The sequence below is a fragment of the Geotrypetes seraphini genome, chromosome 10 (assembly GCF_902459505.1).
Source record: "Geotrypetes seraphini chromosome 10, aGeoSer1.1, whole genome shotgun sequence".
NCBI classification, from domain to species: Eukaryota; Metazoa; Chordata; class Amphibia; order Gymnophiona; family Dermophiidae; genus Geotrypetes; species Geotrypetes seraphini.
The window spans coordinates 31,738,344-31,759,440 of NC_047093.1; the positions used below are offsets into that span (position 1 = coordinate 31,738,344).

Sequence of the window (21,097 nt, forward strand, 5' to 3'; positions counted from 1 at the left end):
TCAGACCAATGGCCCATCTAGCCCAAAAGTCCGTCTTCATGGTGGTCAATCCAGGTCACTAGTACCTGATAAGAAACCAAATAGAAGCAACATTCAACGCTACCAATTCTAGTGCAAGCAGAGTATAGACTTTTCCTCCAGGAACATGCCCAAATTTTGTTTTAAATCAGCACCGGGGAGGGGCAGGCCCACCTTTTTGTAAGAGGCAAATCTGCCAGCCAGACCTGGAAGGCATCCCTCGGGCCGGATTTCATCAATAGGTAGGGGTGGGGGGGGTTTGTCAGGGTGCGGGGGAGTTGTCTAGGGGTGGAGTGATGGCGGGAGTGGGCATCTCTCCCACTGCAGGGTGGAGGGGTGGGTAGTAGTGTCGGGGGACTGTGCAGTTGGAGGGAGTGGGTATCACTCTCGCTGTGGGGTGGGGGTGGGTAGTAATGTCAGGGGATTGTGCGATTTGGCGGAAAAAAAATGGGCATCTCTCCTGGCAATCTTTGATTTGGGGTTTGTTTGTGTATTTTTTAATTTGCATGTGGGTGTGTGTGGGTGTGGGGGGGCGTGGTCTGAGCCATAAAACCTTACCTTCCATCCTGTGCCTGAGCCAATCAGCGCTCAGACACTGATCAGAAAGTAAGGCTACGACAGCTCAGACCTGTCGGCAAATTTTGGCTGCAGATGTGGCACGACGAGATTACAGAATTACTTGGTGATGACAGAGAATCACTCGGAGTGCTCATTTTAATACTGATGACCTCATTTTACTACATTTGCGTAGCAGAATCGGAGACTGCTTTGACAATCCGCTGCTAAAGTGGCTGGAACCGGTTTAACAAGCACATTAAAGGCACATTTAAGTTTCGAGAATCTTCCCCTGAGTTCCTACACCATGCACCTTCCCTTCACCCCCTCAAAAGCTGAGTTAAGCCTGTCTGCCCCAAACCACCTCAACTCCCCACGCAGGCTCTCAACAACCTCCCTCCATCCCACACACTCCATCAGCAGAAAGGATGCCCATAATTCTTGATGTCCTCTTTTTCATTGACAGGAAGAAAGGACTATGGAGAGCTGTTCAACTATGAATGAGGCAGTGCCGTTCACAGTTGGGTGGCCATGCCTGCTGGGTTGGCAGGACTTTTCCATGGTCCCTTCTGCCTGTGAAAATGGCAAATATCCATTCCAGTGAGTAGGAAGTTGGGTTTTTCAGTAGGGTTACCAGATTTAGCGTTTGGAAAATCTGGACCCCCCCTAGACTCGCTCAATTCTACCCATCCCTGTCCCGTCATGCCTCAGTTCTGCCCCCCCAATCCTCCCCCCCCCCCCACTGCCTGCTCTTGTCGGGCATCTGCGCATGCTGCCCGACGGCGATTTGATAGCTTTTCAAAATTCGGACAAAGTGCAGAAGCGGGGTTTCTCTTCTTGGGGAGGTGAGGCCCAGTGCAGAAATTAAAGAGGGGCCCCCCGATTCTTTACCTCTGTGCTCCCTCCCCCCAATTTTCCCACCCACCAGTTGTCCTGTTTTCTTCCCCCCTCCCCCAATGTTGGCTCTGGCGAGGCCTCATGTGGGACTTGCCCAGATAACAGGAAAGGAAATTGGCCCTATGAACTAGCAACTTGGAAACAAAATGGCATTAAAGTACCAAAGTGTGGCTGGGACGCTAGTGTCATTTAAGTGCAAATGACAAAGAAACTTTGTTGATGTTTTCAGTTTGTTTTATGACAACATATTCCTACCAGAAGGTTCTCTTAAACCAGCTCTGCAATAAATTTGCTTCAGAAATTTCTTTAAAAGTTCACAAGACAAGCTCATGTGGTTAAGAGCTCTCACCACAGACCAGTATCTAAAAATAATGAAAGAAATAGATGTTCAGAAGATTCCGTCCCGTGTGCGAAAGCATTAACCATTGGGTGGCCGCAGCAGTAGCAATTCTTCTCCAATCTACTGTGTTTATATTATATCTTTATTATATTATCTATTATCAAAGATAACTCTTGTGCTTGTGAATTATAAAATCTGTGGTGGTATCACTAGGACAATGCAGTTTCTTCACTTGATATCCGATGGATGGGTACATCAATTCGAACTTCTAAGTTGTCGATGAGCTGTGAGCCTGTAGGTCGATCCTTCCCGTTCTTGCCCAGACCTGAATAAATAATTAAAAATGACGTGGTAAAACTCATAATAAAACCTCAGTATCTTGATTGCCTTCTAACAAAACCTCCCCCATATCGTTTGTTGTACTGGTGGGCAACCAGTGTAGAAAAACTCTATGCTGTCTGATAGTTAAAGCAATTTAACCCAGCAGGAATCTGGTAACCCTAGTCATATGGGGGGGGGGGGGGGGGGCGGTAGTTTTTCTTTGTGGAGGGAGGAGGGAGGTGGGATCAGGACCAGGGGGAGAATTGGAGGGAGTAAGGGAACCCTCTTTTACTTATGTGGCTCCTGGCCAATATTCAGCTGGGGCCTGCATAAGTAGGACATGTCCGGGAGACCGGACAGCTTTTCAAAACCTGACACTTTATCTGGGTTTTGAAAAGCTTCCTCGAAATGCGTGGATGCCGTGTGTCATCATCGCATCGCAACCGGACATGCATGGATGCCCTCCTGTTTGGATGATCGTTTATCCTGTTTTCATAATGGGATGTTTCAGCTTTAATCTTTTTCAAAGATTTCTGATTAAGGGAAAGCGCATTTACCCGTGTTTAAATTACTATATATATATATATATATATATATACTAGCTGATGACCCGGTGTTGCACAGGTATTTAATTATAGCAATAACACTGTAAATGGATTCAAATAAAGATACTTTATAGTGGTGAAGGAAATTATTGTTTTACAGCTTAATAAAAAATACAATATTCAAATTATAATGTGAAATATTTGACAAAATGAATACAATACAACTAACGCAAAACGTGATTATAAACAAAATTTTTAGTTTAACCTCCAGGAGCAAGAACATATAAATTGATGGGGGAACCCACCCTTGAGCAAGCAACATAGAGTTGTGGGCCGAGAGACCCCCAGAACATATCACCCCAGGTAGTGAGGGATCTGCATACCAAGTTTCGTTCAAATCGGTCAAGCCGTTTTTGAATTACTGTGAGAATGGCAGCTTTTTACATTTTTTCCATTGACATGAATGGGTGATATCTGATTTTCTGTTTGTAGCTCCGCCCATGTGTGCAGGTGGGCCGCGAGACCCCCAGAACATATCACTCCAGGTAGTGAGGGATCAGCATACCAAGTTTCGTTCAAATTGGTCAAGCCGTTTTTGAATTACTGTGAGAATGGCAGCTTTTTACATTTTTTTCCATTGACATGAATGGGTGATATCTGATTTTCTGTTTGTAGCTCCGCCCACATGTGCAGGAGGGCCGCGAGAACCCCAGAACATATCAGCCCAGGTAGTGAGGGACCTGCATACAAAGTTTCGTTCAAATCGGTCAAGCCGTTTTTGAATTACAGTGAGAATGGCAGCTTTTAACATTTTTTCCATTGACATGAATGGGTGAAATATGATTTTCTGTTTGTAGCTCCGCACACGTGTGCAGGTGGGCCGCGAGACCCCAGAACATATCACCCCAGGTAGTGAGGGATCTGCATACCAAGTTTCGTTCAAATCGGTCAAGCCGTTTTTGAATTACAGTGAGAATGGCAGCTTTTTACATTTTTTCCATTGACATGAATGGGTGATATCTGATTTTCTGTTTGTAGCTCCGCCCACGTGTGCAGGTGGGCCGCGAGACCCCCAGAACATATCACCCCAGGTAGTGAGGGATCAGCATACCAAGTTTCGTTCAAATTGGTCAAGCCGTTTTTGAATTACTGTGAGAATGGCAGCTTTTTACATTTTTTCCATTGACATGAATGGGTGATATCTGATTTTCTGTTTGTAGCTCCGCCCACGTGTGCAGGAGGGCCGCGAGAACCCCAGAACATATCAGCCCAGGTAGTGAGGGACCTGCATACAAAGTTTCGTTCAAATCGGTCAAGCCGTTTTTGAATTACAGTGAGAATGGCAGCTTTTTACATTTTTTCCATTGACATGAATGGGTGATATCTGATTTTCTGTTTGTAGCTCCGCCCACGTGTGCAGGTGGGCCGCGAGACCCCCAGAACATATCACCCCAGGTAGTGAGGGATCAGCATACCAAGTTTCGTTCAAATTGGTCAAGCCGTTTTTGAATTACTGTGAGAATGGCAGCTTTTTACATTTTTTCCATTGACATGAATGGGTGATATCTGATTTTCTGTTTGTAGCTCCGCCCACGTGTGCAGGAGGGCCGCGAGAACCCCAGAACATATCAGCCCAGGTAGTGAGGGACCTGCATACAAAGTTTCGTTCAAATCGGTCAAGCCGTTTTTGAATTACAGTGAGAATGGCAGCTTTTAACATTTTTTCCATTGACATTAATGGGTGAAATATGATTTTCTGTTTGTAGCTCCGCCCACATGTGCAGGTGGGCCGCAAGACCCCAGAACATATCACCCCAGGTAGTGAGGGATCTGCATACCAAGGTTCGTTAAAATCGGTCAAGCCGGTTTTGAATTACAGTGAGAATGGCAGCTTTTTTCATTTTTTCCATTGACATGAATGGGTGAAATGTGATTTTCTGTTTGTAGCTCCGCCCACGTGTGCAGGTGGGCTGCGAGACCCCCAGAACATATCACCCCAGGTAGTGAGGGATCTGCATACCACGTTTCGTTCAAATCGGTCAAGCCGTTTTTGAATTACTGTGAGAATGGCAGCTTTTTACATTTTTTCCATTGACATGAATGGGTGATATCTGATTTTATGTTTGTAGCTCCGCCCACGTGTGCAGGTGGGCCGCGATACCCCCAGAACATATCATCCCAGGTAGTGAGGGATCTGCATACCAAGTTTCGTTCAAATCGGTCAAGCCGTTTTTGCGTGATCGGCACATACACACATACATACACATATACATACCTCCGATTTTATATATATAGATATAGTATAGTATAATATAGTATATTATATATTACAGTATATTATATTATATATATAGTATATTACTATATATATATATATAATATATACTATAATATAGTATATTATAGTATACTATATAGTATATATAGTATATATATACTATATATATAGTATATATATAATATATTATAGTATATATATATATATAGTATACTATATAATATATTATATAGTATATTATTGTATACTATAGTATATGAGATATATATATATAGTATATTACTATATATACATATTTATTTCAAAACATGAATTTAATTAGAAAGGCTCAGATCCTCCATCCCAATCTCCCTCTGAGGGTTGGGTTACCATATTTTAAGAAGTAGAAACCCAGACGCATGGACCCTCCTTGTTCCGCCCCCCCCAGCCCCACTCCATTCTGCTCCAACCCACCCCATTCTACCTCCAGCCCTGCCCTGTTCCACCTCCACCTCTGCCCCCTAAAAACCACATCTCTTTTTTTTTCTGACCTCCACGCATGCTTATTGAAGGCTTTTCAGATGCAGCCAGAGCTCTTGGCTTTCCAAAACCCAGACAAACTGCCGGGTTTGGAAAGCCCATCTGGGAACCTGGACAGTTCTCTAAAAAGAGGACATGTCTGGGTTTCTCCGGACATCTGGTAACCCTATCTGAAGGTCATTCTCCGTCAGAATGCAATGAACAATTTGCTGATTTGTACAAGCCCGGGGACAAATCTTCTACCTTTCATGGTTTAGTTTTTTCCTTTCATCCATCCCTCGTTTTCCAGGTCTTCTCCCTTTGCTCCATCCCCAAATCCTAGAACCCATTGGTACCTGTGCTGGATGGGCTGCGGCAGGCCATTTTGGCGCTCTGAGAGCGTGAAGAAAGACTGTTAGGATCAATTGGAGTCAAGGCTTTTGGTGGTGTCTGAGGCTTTGCTTTATTCTTGGGCTGCATCGCTGTAAAATGAGTTACGAGAAGAGATATTTGATGTTATTCACGTCCAGGGTGCAAATATGGATGACGCAAACATTTCTCCCAGCTCCCTGTCTTCTCATTGGTGGTGGTGAAGTGAATTGGGAGGGAATGCCAATGAAGGAACTGCAGAGAGCACAACTAACAGACCCAGTAAAAAGACAAAAACAAAAAAACTGTGGATATAGATGTTCTGGAGATAATTTATTATATACTGACATATAAAAACATGAAAATTTATTAATAATATTTGGGAATGGGATGGGTGGAGGGGGCAAGGGGGGATGGGAAGGGAGGAGGGAGTGTTGGGAGGTACTTTATCGTGTTTGTATTGTGATGATAATGGATTGTTGATTTTTTTAACTTATTTATTTACAATGTATTAACTGAGATGATATTCTTTGTAAGATTTTTGTTATGTATATTTTATTTTAAAAACTCAATTAAAAATTATTGAATTAAAAAACATGAAAATTCAATGAAAAAAGTATAATGATAAAAAATACAGTGGTAAAAATCCAACCGGACCACTGTATTTTTTATCATTGTACTTTTTTCATTGAATTTTCATGTTTTTATAAGTCAGTATATAATAAATTATCTCCAGAACATCTGTATCCACAGTTTTTTGTTTTTGTTTTCATCAGAGGATTGTTTTCACTGTGGATCATTGGGTCTCCCCATTTTTCTTTGTTTAGTAAAAAGACCCCATGTTATGCTCTGAGACTGATTTCGGGGATTTCCAGACCACAAGCCAAAACAGAAATGCCATCAATTATAATAAAAGAAAAGTGTATTTTATGAAAATATATTACATATGGGTTAGCTTACAATTGAACAACTACAACTACTTATCACTTATATAGTGCTGAAAGGTGTACGTAGCGCTGTTCATGTTGACATTTATAGATGGTCCTTGCTTGGAAGAGCTTACAATCTAACTTGGACAGGCAAGACATGACATAGAGGGTAGGGGATGCAGAATCCACGGTGAGAGGAGTTAGGTGTCGAAAGCACTCTCAAAGAGGTGGGCTTTTAAAAGGGCCTTGAACACTGCCAGAGACAGAGCCCGGTGTAGGGTTTCGGCCAGCTTGTTCCAAGCATATGCCACTGATCAGTAGCATCTCTTCCTCCTCCCTAATTTTTCCCCCCTCCTCAATTTACCTTTTGTTTGATCCTCTCTCCTCTTCTCCATTATTAGGATTGTAATTTCTTGATCTGTCCCAATGGTCTCAAACTCGTGGCCTGGGGGTTACATGCGGCCCACCAGGTACTATTTTGAGGCCCTCAGTATGTTACCATTGTTCTGGAATGTTGCTCACCTCACTGCTCTAACCTCACACAAGAGCTTTCCTGCGTCTGTACACGATTGTCAGGTGGAGTGGAGAGGACACTCGTGTACAGACGCAGGAAAGCGCTTGCGTTGAGGTTAGAGCAGTGAGGTGGGCAACATTCCAGAACGCAAGGTAACCATTGGAGGCAGTGCAGCTTGTGCATGTGTACGTAATCTCGTGAATTCTCGCAAAATTCAGCTCCTCTCCTGGTGGTGACTGCTTGATTTAAGATGGCGGTTGTGTCCAGTGCTGGAGGAGGTGAGAGCTGAAGGCGGTTGCGGATGCGACTACCAGACACTTAAGGCACAAGTCGGATATTGATTCTCCCCTCTACAAAAAAGACTAGAGGACTACACTCAAATCTTGTCTCTTGCAGTTGATACTTTAGAATCTAAATCACAATTTTGCCTGAGGTAAAACTCTTTATGGTTTATAAATCTTTCCTTAATTGCTTCTGATAATTTCAGCTATACACAGCTGAAAGCAGTGCAACATGCAGAAAGTGAAAAACTATCTAAACTTCACTTTCTGCATGTTGCACTGCTTTCAGCTGTGTATAGCTGAAATTATCAGAAGCAATTAAGGAAAGATTTATAAACTATAATGAGTTTTACTTCATGCAAAGTTGTCAATTCTTTAATAAGACATTAATTATTTTTTTCTGCGGCCCTCCAAGTATCTACAAATCAAAAAAGTGGCCCTGCAAAGGGTTTGAGTTTGAGACCGCTGACATAGAGGGTAGGGGATGCAGAATTCACAGTGAGAGGAGGTAGGTGTCGAAAGCACTTTCAAAGAGGTGGGCTTTTAAATGTGCCTTGAACACTGCCGGAGACAGTAGGGATTCGGGAAGCTTGTTCCAAGCATATGCCGCTCCTTTCTCCTTGCTTATCAGTAGCATCTCTTCTGCCTCCCCATTTTTTTCCCCTCCCTATTTTTTTCCCCTCCTCAGTTTACCTTTTGTTTGATCCCCTCTCCTCTTCTCCATTATTAGGATTGTAATTTCTTGATCTGTCCTGCCTGGGGACTTTTCTCTGTCGATGTTTAGTATCTTTCGGGCAACAGGAGGGGTTGGGATGTGCGGGGGTGGAGAGAATGTGGGGTGCAAGGAGTGGGTATGATGGGCTTTATTTGGTTACCGTTACTTTTTACTTTTCTTTCAGAGATTAGAGATTACGAGTTGGATGATTGTTTGATTTGTAGATCGTAAAAACGGGCTGCCGGATTGTTACCACACCGTACAGGCTCCATTGGTGCTTTTTCTACCCATCAGTGCCTTTGTTTTTGGTACATTCTCTCACTTGGATTTCATCATGAGATTGTACCTGCTTTGTTGTACAGTTTGTTGCCTATGTGACAATGTTATTCTGTGTTGTGATTGTCCTGGCTACTCTAATAAAGATATTATTTATTAAAAAAAGAAAAAAGGATTACTGCACTTGTACAGATCTCCATATTTTCTATACAAGGCTAAGATCAATGTCTTGGCCATCAGTTTTGGACTTGTATACGGGTGCAAGACTTTTGGAAACAAGTGCATCAGCAAATTGTGGCCATGTGGCACTCTACCTTTTGAGCTTGGACCAGCATTATTATTTACCATGGAGACCCTTCCAAAATCTTCTCTAAGAGGCTTTTGGAGCTTCTTGGAACGTGCTATTTTGCTAGGAAAGAAGGTGATATTGCATTGCTGGATTTCTTCTGATTCTCCTATGCTTGCTCATTGGCGCATTCTTTTGCTGCAGCAGGTCTCTATGGAACGATCATTATTGTCTTCTTTGGACACGACGCCTGGACAGGCATTTTGCTAACTTTGACGCCTAGGGCGCAGTCATTTGTTCAATGTGTGATTTCTTTGATTTGTGACACACTGGAATAGGTTGCATCCTATTTAATTTAATTTAATTCTTATATACCGCTAATAACCGTGAGGTTTCTAAGCGGTTTACAAAAATGAATGCATTAAAAGATACAATAATTAAAAATATGTTATGTTAGCTGGTTGGGTGGGAGGTGAGGGGAGGGGAAGGACTGGGCGGGTTGGGCATTGTGTACTCATTGTTGGGTAGTTCTTTACGACTTATTCACTGTTCTTTTGGCTCTCCCGAGAGAGGTGGTGGAGAGTAAAACTGTGACTGAATTCAAAGAATCTTTTCCAGAGAAAGGAAAATGGTAAAACCAGAGGACATAATTTGAGGTTGAGGGGTGGTAGATTCAGGGGCAATGTTAGGAAATTCTACTTTACAGAGAGGGTAGTGGATGCCTGGAATGCGCTCCCGAGAGAGGTGGTGGAGAGTAAAACTGTGACTGAGTTCAAAGAAGCGTGGGATGAACACAGAAGATTTAGAATCAGAAAATAATATTAAAGATTGAACTAGGCCAGTTACTGGGCAGACTTGCACGGTCTGTGTCTGTGTATGGCCGTTTGGAGGAGGATGGGCAGGGGAGGGCTTCAATGGCTGGGAGGGTGTGGATGGGCTGGAGTGGGTCTTGGCGGAGATTTTGGCAGTTGGAACCCAGGCACGGTGCCGGGTGGATCTTTGGATTCTTGCCCAGAAATAGCTAGGAAGAAAAATTTTAAAAATTAAATTAACTTAAAAAAAAAATTTGGGCTGAATCAGGTTGGGCAGACTGGATGGACCATTCGGGTCTTTATCTGCCGTCATCTACTATGTTACTATGTTGTACATTTCTTTGTTCACAAATTCAATAAAATATATTTTGGAAAAAAAAAAAAGGATTGTGCTTTATTTTTTTTCTTTTTCCCTTCTTTAGCTCCACCTTTTACTAAGCCACGGTGGAGGTTTCTACCATGGCCCGGGACACTAAATGCTCTTGAAGTTGCTCCGACGCTCATGCGCATTGGAACATTGAGCGCTCTGGGCCATGGTAGAAGCCCGTACCGCAGCTTAGTAAAAGAGAGCCTTAGTTTGTTATTATCAATGGTAAAATCATCTTGTGGCGCTCTCGTAATATGCAATCAGAGGTATATCAAGCAATTCTTAAATAAGGTTTAATGTGGCTTTTTACAGGGCCTTTAAACATTAAATAGGAGATGCACAAAGAGCAAATAGTTATATATCTACCCCCGCAATTCGTATCAAGAGGAAAAGAACCAAAGGGTGATGATAAATTTCTTCTCTTCAACACAAAGTGGAAAAAAAAAAACACTTTTTGGTCCTTATCCCCAAAATATCTCTCAATTTATTAATGCCCACAAGAAATGGCACAAAAATTCAATGTTCAACGTAATTCTTCAGTGTCTTAAAACAAATGGATTCCATTGAGGTAGGTTCCTTTTTTCATATATATATAACATAGTAGATGACGGCAGATAAAGACCCGAATGGTCCATCCAGTCTGCCCAACCTGATTCAATTTAAATTTTTTTTTTTTTTTTTTCTTCTTAGCTATTTCTGGGCGAGAATCCAAAGCTTTACCCGGTACTATGCTTGGGTTCCAACTGCCGAAATCTCTGTTAAGACTTACTCCAGCCCATCTACACCCTCCCAGCCATTGAAGCCCTCCCCTGCCCATCCTCCTCCAAACGGCCATGCACAGACACAGACCGTACAAGTCTGCCCAAGTTACCCAAAATATCCTACTTCTAACCAAGGAGAGAAACATCAGAAATCTTTACCTGGGACAGCGATCATGGGGCCTCCTATAGCGCACAGCTATTCCAGCACCCGCTTCACCAGTCCCAGTTCTTTAATCATTTGTTCCTCCCCCCCCCCAACCTCCCCTATTTCTATCAGTTTTGCATCTCTATCTTGCAATTAATTGTATCTAAAACATTCTTCGAAGCAACAAGACATTCAAAAATTTAATCCCACTGTACTTAACTATCCCATAGGATTCCAGCGCCGGCAAAACTCTCACTCCCGATGCCTGGGAACAGCGTTTAGGCTAATCAAACCTTCGTCGGGAGATTTCTTTTATGTTTGAAGCCTTCAAACGTGTGTGCTGAAGGAATCCCCTGACGAAGAGATAGTGCTTTTCTCTCTCTCCCTGTAGCTCTCCCCTGTCTTTCACCTACATCCTCACTGAAATATAATCTTTGGGCTGGCCGACATTAGCAATGAGGTGAGCCTGCTGCCACCGGCTTACGTGGGAAGTCGCTCCACAGAGAAGGTTTCTGGGGCAGGCCGATGGCAGCAGGATCACCTCACAGTGGAGGTAGGTGGGGTCATGGAAGAATAACCCAGACAGGGGTGAAAGCCGTCCGGACATGTCTGGGTAAATCCGGATGTCTGATAACCCTACTTGAGCCTAATAGTGAGGGGTGTAGATGGAGGAATAACTGGGGGGCAGAGACCCATGGAGAAGAGTGCCAAGAAACTTACTTTCTTTTCCTCCAATAGGTGGAAATCTAGGGTCCAGTCTTCCCTTGTAGATCTGTCCATCCATTCCAAGTATGTCAACCTCTCCCTGACACAAGGGGAAAAAAAGTCAGACTCTGCATAGACTCACATTTCTCTCTTTCCTTTCCTTACCTCCATTCACTTTATTGCCTTGCTTCTGTGTACCCCTATCATCCCTCAACCAGTGCTAACTTTAAGGGGGAGGCAATCGGAGCAACTGCTATAAGCCCCCATACCACTGAGGCCTCCAAGCCTTTCCTGAAGTAGGAGGAGGTACAGCCTTCTTGGAAGGCTCTGAAACTAGGGTTGTCAGATTTTCCTTTCGGAAAATCCGGACCCCCTATCCCCGCCTAACACAGGCCCACCTAATTCCGCCCATCCCCGCCCCCAAGCCTGCCCAAGCCCCGCCCCCCGCTGCCTGCTCTTGTCAAGCAGGGAGGAAGTCTGCGCATGCACACGACTTCATCGTGTGACAGCTGCGAATACGCAGACATCCCCTCCCCCCCTGCCCAGAACACAGCTTTTGAAAACCCGGACAAAGTGCCGGGTTTTGAAAAGCCGTCCGGGGAAATCCGGCCATCTGGTAATCCTATCTGAAACCCCCTCCCAAATCTCAGCCCTGACAGGACGCCTAACACTGGCCCTGCCCTCAGTTTTTCTCTCTCTTTCCTTATTGCTCTTTTGCCCTCTGTTATTAAACTTATGGTGTTTTCCTTATTGTCCAGTTTCTGAACCACTTCTTTCTCACACTCTCTTCCTCAGTTACCTTTACTACTGATGGAATGTTCTCCTCCTCTCCAGGCAGGGAGTACTGTGTAACGTTTTGCAGTCGTGTGTACCGCCGGTGAGGAAAGGTGAGGGTGTGGCTCCCTCCACAGCTCCGATTAGATAGGTAGGCACTTTGATCCATCATCACCTCCGGTACACGATCACTATACAGGAAGAGGAATTTATAGATTTATTTTTTTTTTATTCCAGAAAACAACAAGGAAACCATCAGGCTCCAGCTGATAGAGTCCTAATCTTTAGCTCTGGATAAAGACAAAAAAAAAAATAAATAATAATAATCCTTGTGCTCTTTCTTAAACAGTGAATTACACTACAGATAACCCTTGATGCAAAATGGACTTAAAGGTACACAAGGAACTGGAGCACAACACTGACCACTGCACTCTGACAAAGAATTAGTGCTAAGTCATCATTTTAATAATAAAGAGAATGGTCAAAAATGGCAATCTTCACAAAACGTGTAATTAAACTCTGGAATTTGTTGCCGGATAATGTGGTGGAAATCAGTTAGTTTAGAGGGGTTTACAAAAGGTTTGGATAATTTCCTAAAAGAGCAGTTCATAGGCCATTATTGAGATGGTTTGGGGAAATCTACTTGTTCCTGGATAAGCAGCATAAAATCTGTTTTACTACTTGGGATCTAGCTGGGTACTTGGGGCCACTGTTGAAAACAGGATATTAGGCTTGACGAACCTTCGGTCTGTCTCAGTATGGCAACTCTTATGTTCCTACATGATCCAAGTATAGAACAATCAAGCCATTGTGACATCACTGATGAGTTTGGCTCTTAGGCATTGGTGGAATGCGGCATTATGACATCACAATCTCAGCTCTGGAATGTTGCCACTACGTATTTGGATTTCTGCCAGGTATTTGAGTCCTGGGTTGGCCACTGTTGGAAACAAGATACTGGACCTTTGGTTTCTTCTGGCAATTCTTATAGAAACATGATGGCAGATAAAGGCCAAATTGACCATCTAGTCTGCCCATCCACAGTAACGACCTATCCCAGGTCCTCTTGAATTCAGACACAGTCTCTGCCTCCATCACCTCTTCTGGGAGACTGTTCCACACATCTATCACCCTTTCTGTAAAAAAGTATTTCCTCAGATTACTCTGTAGCCTATCACCTCTTAACTTCATCCTATGCCCTCTCATTGCAGAGTTTCCTTTCAAAGTGAAAGAGACTCGGCTCATGCACATTTATATTACGTAGGTATTTAAACGTCTCTATCATATCTCCCCTCTCTCGCCTTTCCTCCAGAGTAAACAGATTGAGATCTTTTAAGTCTGTGATGCCTTATCATGAAGGCCATACACTATTTTAGTAGCCTTCCTCTGGACCGACTTCATCCTTTTTATATCTTTTTGAAGGCGTGGCCTCCAGAATTTTTCACATTATTCTAAATGAGGTCTCACCAGGGTCTTATACAGAGGCATCAATGTCTTCTTTTTCCTACTGGCCATACCTCTCCCTATGCAGCCTAGCATCCTTCTAGCTTTCGCCGTCACCTTTTCAACCAGTTTGGCCACCTTAAGATCATCACATACAATCACACCCAAGTCCCAATCTTCCGTCGTGAACATAAGTTCTTCACCCCCTAAACGGTACCATTTTCTCTGGTTTTTGCAGCCCAAATGCATGACTTTGCATTTCTTGGGAGCACGGGAAAAAGGGCCAATGCTCCCCAGCGTTCAGCATTTGAATTCTTGCTGCTGCAGGAAAACTCCGCCCCCTCTATCCCGACAATGAGAAGTGGCCAACTCCTATGTCAGAGATGACGTTGGAGGGGACAGGGGAGAGTCGAGGAAGGGAGGTGGAGTGAAGGCCGTGCTCCCTCCGGGCAGCCGCCATGTTACCCACGGCACGCTCAGAGGGCCATCGCTGCCAGCATTTTTTAGCATTAAATTTTAGCTGCCAAATTTTAGACCATTCTTCAAGCTTCGCCAGGTCTTTCTTCATGTTATTCACACCGTCCAGCGTGTCTACTCATGTTCTTATATGAGCCAAGTAAAGGACAATCAAGTCATTGTGACATCACTGATGAGCTTGGTTCTTAGGCATTGGTGGAATGAGGCTTTATGACATCACAATCTCAGCTCTGGAATGTTGCTACTCTTTGGGTTTCTGCCACGTATTTGGGGCCTGGGTTGGCCACTGTTAGAAACAGGATACTGGGCTTGAAGGACCTTCGGTCTGTCCCAGTATGGCAATTCTTTTATTCTTATGTTCTAATCTCTTCATAAACATAGAAAATGACGGCAGAAAAGGGCCACGGCCCACCAAGTCTGCCCACTCTAATGACCTACCCCCCTAATTTCTTCCATGAAGAGATCCCACATGCTTATCCCATTTTTTCTTAAAATCTGGCACGCTACTGGCCTCGATTACCTGCAGTGGAAGATCATTCCAATGATCAACCACCCTTTCGGTGAAAAAATACTTCCTGGTGTCGCCATGAAGTTTCCCACCCCTGATTTTCAACAGATGCCCTGTTGTTGCCGTGGGTCCTTTAAGAAAAAAGATATCTTCTTCCACCTCGATACGGCCTGTGACATATTTGAATGTCTCAATCATGTCTCCCCTTTCTCTGTGCTCCTCGAGTGAGTATAGCTGTAACTTACCCAGGCAGTTAATATCTATTTATTAATTGATTAGGATAAATGTACAGTGCTAATGTGGCTCCTATATTTACTGGACTTGCCATGGATCCTATCTCTAGAGTACTTGTAAATCCTCTCTTCCCTGCACAAGCAGGACCTGCTTTCTTACACCAGATAGGGACTAGCTATGATCATGAAATTGGGATTTGTAAGGAAGAGAGCAGTGCAGGGACCAGACGGACAAGTAGACAGACAGAGAACCAGAGATGGCTGCTAATTCAACTTGTGCCGGGAAGTCAGGTTGCAGCTCGGTGACTCATAAACAGACTGTGTTCAGTCTGCTGTTTTCAAATTATCATCTTTTTCACACACAGCTGCTATAGCTGAAATCATAACACAAGGGGTGGGATACATAGGTTCTGGAGCTGAGGTCAGGTAGCGCCCTGAAAGCATTAGACAATTAAACATCTGAAGTATGCTTTCTTTATATATTTATATATATATATATATATTTATATACAGTCAAACCTCGGTTTGTGATTGTTTTGCAAGATGAGCAAAACACTCGATCAAACTGTAATTCGCAAACCGAGCGTTGACTCGATTTGTGAACCACCACCCTGGGAACCGGCTTCGCTGCTCCCCCGAGGCCACCGGCTCATGAGAATCTTGGAGAGGTTGAGAGTCAGAAGGCCTTGAGCATGCGCAGATTCTCAAGGCCCCGCAGCAGCCCAGCAGAGATCCGGTGGCAGGCACTTTCAGCACCGGTGCACGGGTAAGGACAGGGCCGGTCAGTGGGGGGAGGAGGCGATCGCGGTTACGAAGGGAAGGAGCAGCGCCGGTGGCCTCAGGGGAGCAGCGAAGTCAGTTCCCGGGGTGGGGTGTCAAAGTGGAGGACAGCAGTGGAAGACAGAAGAAGAGATATGGGTCGAGTGTCGGCTCGGGTCAGGGGTCAGCTCAGGTGTCGGCTCAGGTTGGGTCGGAGAGATGTACTTACCGGTATTAAGTCTGGAACGAATCATCTGAGTTGCCGTTATGGCCTTCTGGAACGAATTATATAAAATCAAACATAAGAACATAAGAATAGCCTTACTGGGTCAGACCAATGGTCCATCAAGCCCAGTAGCCCGTTCTCACGGTGGCCAATCCAGATCACTAGTACCTGGTCAAAACCCAAGGAGTAACAACATTCCATTCAGAATCTCAAAGAATAGCAAGATTCCGGAATCCTAGATGGTAACACGAATCTACCAATCTCTGGGCTGTTACTTTCATCAGAACTAAGGCTGGGATCCTGCATCATTTGTAATTGGGTCATTGCACTGACAGTTCTTCCAGAAACTTGCAATTGTGGGCCCTAAAATCTAACCACTAGATGTCATTATTGTACAACACCTATAACTCCCTTCTCTACTGTGAATGATCTGTGGTATTGCAAGTCCCAATTGCCTCGGACAGCAGACACCTGAACTGGGAATCAAAGTCAGGCCCCTCCTTATGACTGACCATAGCAGCATCACAGAACTATTAAACTGGCTACAGTTTGCTTTTTCATAGCTTGGTGACTGACTATAACAACAATTTTTTTAAACAGCAGAAAACAAAGATGAGACCGAAAGATGGAAGCACACAAATCAGATATCTACATACAGGATCTAGTTAGATATTACCCCCAACCGTCCTAGAGCAGGGCCCTTTGTTACTAAGATTTTTTTTTTCTACCTGTGGAATTTGCCAGAGAATGTAGTAAAAGCAGTTAGCTTAGCAGGATTAAAAAAAAAAAAAAAAGGTTTGGATAACTTCTTAAAAGTACATCAGCCATTATTGGGGAAATCCACTGCTTATTCTTAGGATAAGCAGCATAACATTTGTTTTACTCTTTTGGATCTTGCCAGGTACTTGTGATCTGGGTTAGCCACTGTTCGGAACAGGATACTAGGCTTGATGGACCTTTGGTCTGTCCCAGTATGGTAGCTCTTATGTTCTTATGGTTCATTGCTACAATCTGATTAAAGAATACCTTCTTCTCCCTGCTGAATGTCTCTTCCATAGGGTACAAATTGGAAGCCACATCTTGGCATTTTGGTCAAGCATTCCTCTCTTTTAACTTTTCTTAGATAGCATTAATTGATAGGGGCTGATTTGTGGAGCAATGTCTGTTACCATAATGTAGCTTGTAAGCTGATTTGTCCAATTTTATGGATTATAGGCATGTATAACACTTATGATTTTATTATTTTAATTGCAGTCTGTTTTCATATTTCAAGGAAAAATGCTTCAATAGGGTAAAAGTTCTGTTGCTGCTTCTTTTCTTTTGAAATAACAGGAAAGCAGATGGTTTGGGTGGTGTCAGTGCCTAATGATGTTTATGCATGGCTAGATGCAGTGGCATAGTAAGGAGGGGGGCGGGGCGGACAGCCTTGGGCACCATCTTGGTAGGGGGTGCTGGCACCTCTCCGCCCCCCCCAACACACTCGCACCCTCCCCGTACCTATTTAAATTTTCGCCAGCATGAGCAAATTCTCTGGCCTGCTGTTCGCGCCGGCCCGGATCCCCTCTGAAATCACTTCCGGGTCGCGGGCTCAGGAAATGACATCAGAGGGAAAGCCAACACTGGTGCAAGCAGCAGGTGGGAAGAAGCTGCTCGCACTGGCGAAGATTTAAAGAGGTACAGGGGGAAGGGAGGGTGCGAGTGTGGTGTGGGGGGCAGGGAAGGTGCGGGGAGCCGCAGAAGGAGCGAGGGAACGGTGAGGGGTGCGGCACTACCATCCCAGGCACCTCCTACCCTCACTACGCTACTGGCTAGATAGCGCTTCATTAGAAAAGCTCAGACATTCTTATATTTTAATTTTCATGTTTGCTTGCTCCATTTCCTCATGATTTCTGTTTTTTTTTAGTTCTGGGGTTTTTTGGTTTTTTTTGTGAGCTTCGATTAGAAGGCTGTGAATATATTTATTTATCTTAAATTATTTTGATTTCTTTGTTCCGGCCGGCGGCACACTAAATCCAGTGCCCCGGCCGGAAGCGCGCGGACGTTGAAGCGATGATATCACACGCACGTGTGTCATCATTGCGTTGGCGTCAACTCATGTGCGGAGGCCCATCTGGCCACAGCCCGCTTTGGTAGAGTGGACTGGGAGGTGCGGGGAGAGGAGAGACGCCAGCCAGGAGGAGAGTCATCCGTGCCGGCTGACTGCCAGTGCGGACGACTCTCCCTCTCGCCAGTGTGTCGTGGCACACCTGAAATCTTGGGAGACACGCTGGTGTGCCACAGCACACAGTTTGCGACTGGGTTAATAATAATAACTGTTTATATACTGCAGGACTATGTGGTTTACAATGATTTAAAATGCTACAAATTGAGTAGAACTAACAAAGTTAGAAATTAGTGACTAACAGTTCTAGAGATCAGTTGTTGTGGGAGAGATTGTGCAGATCAGCTACCTAAGTACTTCAGGAACAGATATGTTTTTAGGTGTCTCCTAAATTCCCCATAGTTATTAGCATGCATAAGTAATTTTTCCAGATCTTTACCCCATAATGCTGCCTGATATGAGAAAAGATTTTGATGATGTCTTTTAAATTTACATCCTCTAACCGGTGGAGAAACTAACTTCAAGTGTGAGCTTCTCTTATGTCTATTGGTTGAGAAAGAGAAGAGGTCAGTTATATATTTAGGGGCTGAACCGAATAGCACCTAAAGCAAAAACATCCAAACTTAGACTTCGCACGTGCTTTCATCGGGAACCAGTGCAGGAGTCGGTAGGAAGGAGTTACATGATCGGATTTCTTCAACCCAAAAATCAGCCCGACTGCCGCATTTTGCACCAGTTGTAATCGCTGTATATTCTTCTGGGAAATTGCCAGATGGGCGATATTACAGTAATCAAGTTGGCTCAGTATAAGGGATTGTACCAAAATTCTGAATGATGAAGCATCAAAATATGCTCTAATGGACCGAAGCTTCCAGAGAGTTAAAAAAACCCTTTCTAACCAAAGAGTCCACCTGGTCTTTCATGGTTAGGCCCTGGTCCAGTTTTACCCCCCAAAACCTTCATTGTAGGTTGAATAGGGTAACTGAGTTTATTGATGCATAGTGATGCTGTAGTGTCAAGTGGGTGTGGCGAGGCTACAAAGAATTTTGGTTTTTTTTTAAAAATTAAGCTTCAGTCTAAATTCCGTCATCCATTGTTCCATCAAGTTTAGTACTTCTGTTGCCATAGGGGTAGTTTCAGAGGGAGAGGTAGCGAATGGGATAATGATCGTAAAGTCATCTGCGTAACTAAATAATTTTATCCCCCCGCTGGGTCAATTGCACACCTAATGATGACATGTAAACATTGAAAAGCAACGGGGATAATGGTGACCCCTGTGGAACGCCAGATGGATTACTCCAGGTATCAGAGAGATTGTAATTGAAACGTACTTGATAGGTGCGGGACATAAGGAAACCTCGGAACCGGTCTAACACCTCTCCTCTGATAACATCTGTTCAAAATTCACATTAGAAAAATAAAAGCAGACCTTCTCTGACCGTGCGGCTCTCTCTGATTCCCTGTATACTCACACTATGGTCTTGGAGTCCAGGCGCTTGCGGTGTTGCCCTAGATTAAGGCAACGTGACTGCAGCATCTCCTTGATGGTCTGAGTACTGGCCCTCATGGAGCCCCCAAAGTGGGCCTGCACCTTCTCTATCTCCTTTCGCAAGCAGGTGTGAAGGCGGCGCAGCTGGTTTATGCTCTTCTCCATCTGGACTGCCTCATAGCGGGCGTATGTTATACCTGACTTCATGCTGAAAGGACGAAAAAGGGAGAAGAGAGAAGAGTCACAGCCAGAGCCAAGACAGGGCTGGGAAAAATCAGAACTGTCTAGGAGATGTGAAGATGAGAGGTGAACTCAAAGAGACACTGGTGCAACGAGATTCTGGACCTGAGACAAATAAAAGACCTGTGTAAATAAAGCTTATGGGGCTCATAATAATTTTTTTTTTTAAACGGCCATTTTTCTGGACATCTAGTGAGGCGTTTGCCCACTGTGCGTCCAGAGTTCCAGGGGGCACGTTGGGAGGCAAATTATGGGTGTGCTTAACGCGGATGTCTTGCGGCAATAATCAAACCTTTCCCAAGATGTCCAGGATGAAACTTAAGATGTTCTAACTAGACAAGTTTTAGAAGCGTTTAAGTGTCACAAAGGTACCCAAATTGACCAGTTCACCACTGGATACATGAAGGTATGACCTCCCTCCACACTCCCGCACTGGTCACTGACCCCATCCATCCCCCCCCAAATCTGAATGAAAGAGTACATACTTGTCTCTAGAGCAGCAGCACCTGATATGGGAAAACCTAGTAGAGCAGCATGCTCAGAGGCCCTCCAATCGTAGCTCCAAGCTCAAGAAGAGGCTCTGGGGGCGGGGCTAGGATGGAACAGGGCGTGACTTGGGCAGAACTGGGCGGGCCTGAGGGATGGTCTGCGTGTCCAGATTTTACTATCGTAAAATCTGGTAACCGTAGGCTATACTCCTCCTTAGAGAATGTCGGACTCCACACAACTGCTCTGCATGAAACTGAGACTTTGGCGAGCAGTGTCAGCTGTTCAGGGAAAGGACACATGGTGGTGTAGTAAGAGGGGCGGGGGGGGCAGTCCATCCCGCTTGCCCTGTTGGTGGGGGCACCGGCACCCCTCCTATGCTCTGCCCCCCGCCTCTTCCCACTCCTCCCCTCGCGACTGCGTCATCTCTCCCACCGGCATCACTTCTGGGTGCTGCGCATAGGAAGTGACATCAGAGGGAGAGCCGACGGGGGTCATGAAGAGCACGTTGAAGTTCTTGTTGCTCATGGCGGTGAACAACTCGAGGTATGGGGGGGAAGGAAACGGGGCACACGTGTGGCAGGGGAGATCGGGGAAGGAGCGGGGGAGCGGAAATGAGGGCGGGGGAGGGGCGCCACTGCCCCGGGCACCTCTCACCCTCACTACGCCACTGACTGTACTTCCAATTCAATTGGAATCAGGGATGGATCCGACTGGCACCATGAACTTCATTCACAACTGCTCATGCA

The 21,097-nt window shown here is 44.6% G+C and overlaps 1 protein-coding gene across 3 annotated transcripts in view; it reads right to left on the minus strand.

Annotated features, from left to right (window-relative positions):
• Window positions 1–1,680: 1,680 nt before the first annotated feature.
• The window catches only part of QRICH2 (glutamine rich 2), a 128,591-nt gene continuing 109,174 nt past the window's right edge, over window positions 1,681–21,097 (minus strand). For all 3 annotated transcript variants that reach the window (XM_033961364.1, XM_033961362.1, XM_033961363.1), the window contains 5 exons: window positions 19,606–19,830; window positions 12,412–12,577; window positions 11,628–11,712; window positions 5,809–5,934; window positions 1,681–2,135 (listed from right to left, as the gene is read on the minus strand). In XM_033961364.1, the coding sequence (XP_033817255.1) occupies window positions 2,020–2,135; window positions 5,809–5,934; window positions 11,628–11,712; window positions 12,412–12,577; window positions 19,606–19,830 (718 nt within the window). In that variant the 3' untranslated portion in view covers window positions 1,681–2,019. The remainder of the gene's footprint in view (window positions 2,136–5,808; window positions 5,935–11,627; window positions 11,713–12,411; window positions 12,578–19,605; window positions 19,831–21,097) is intronic.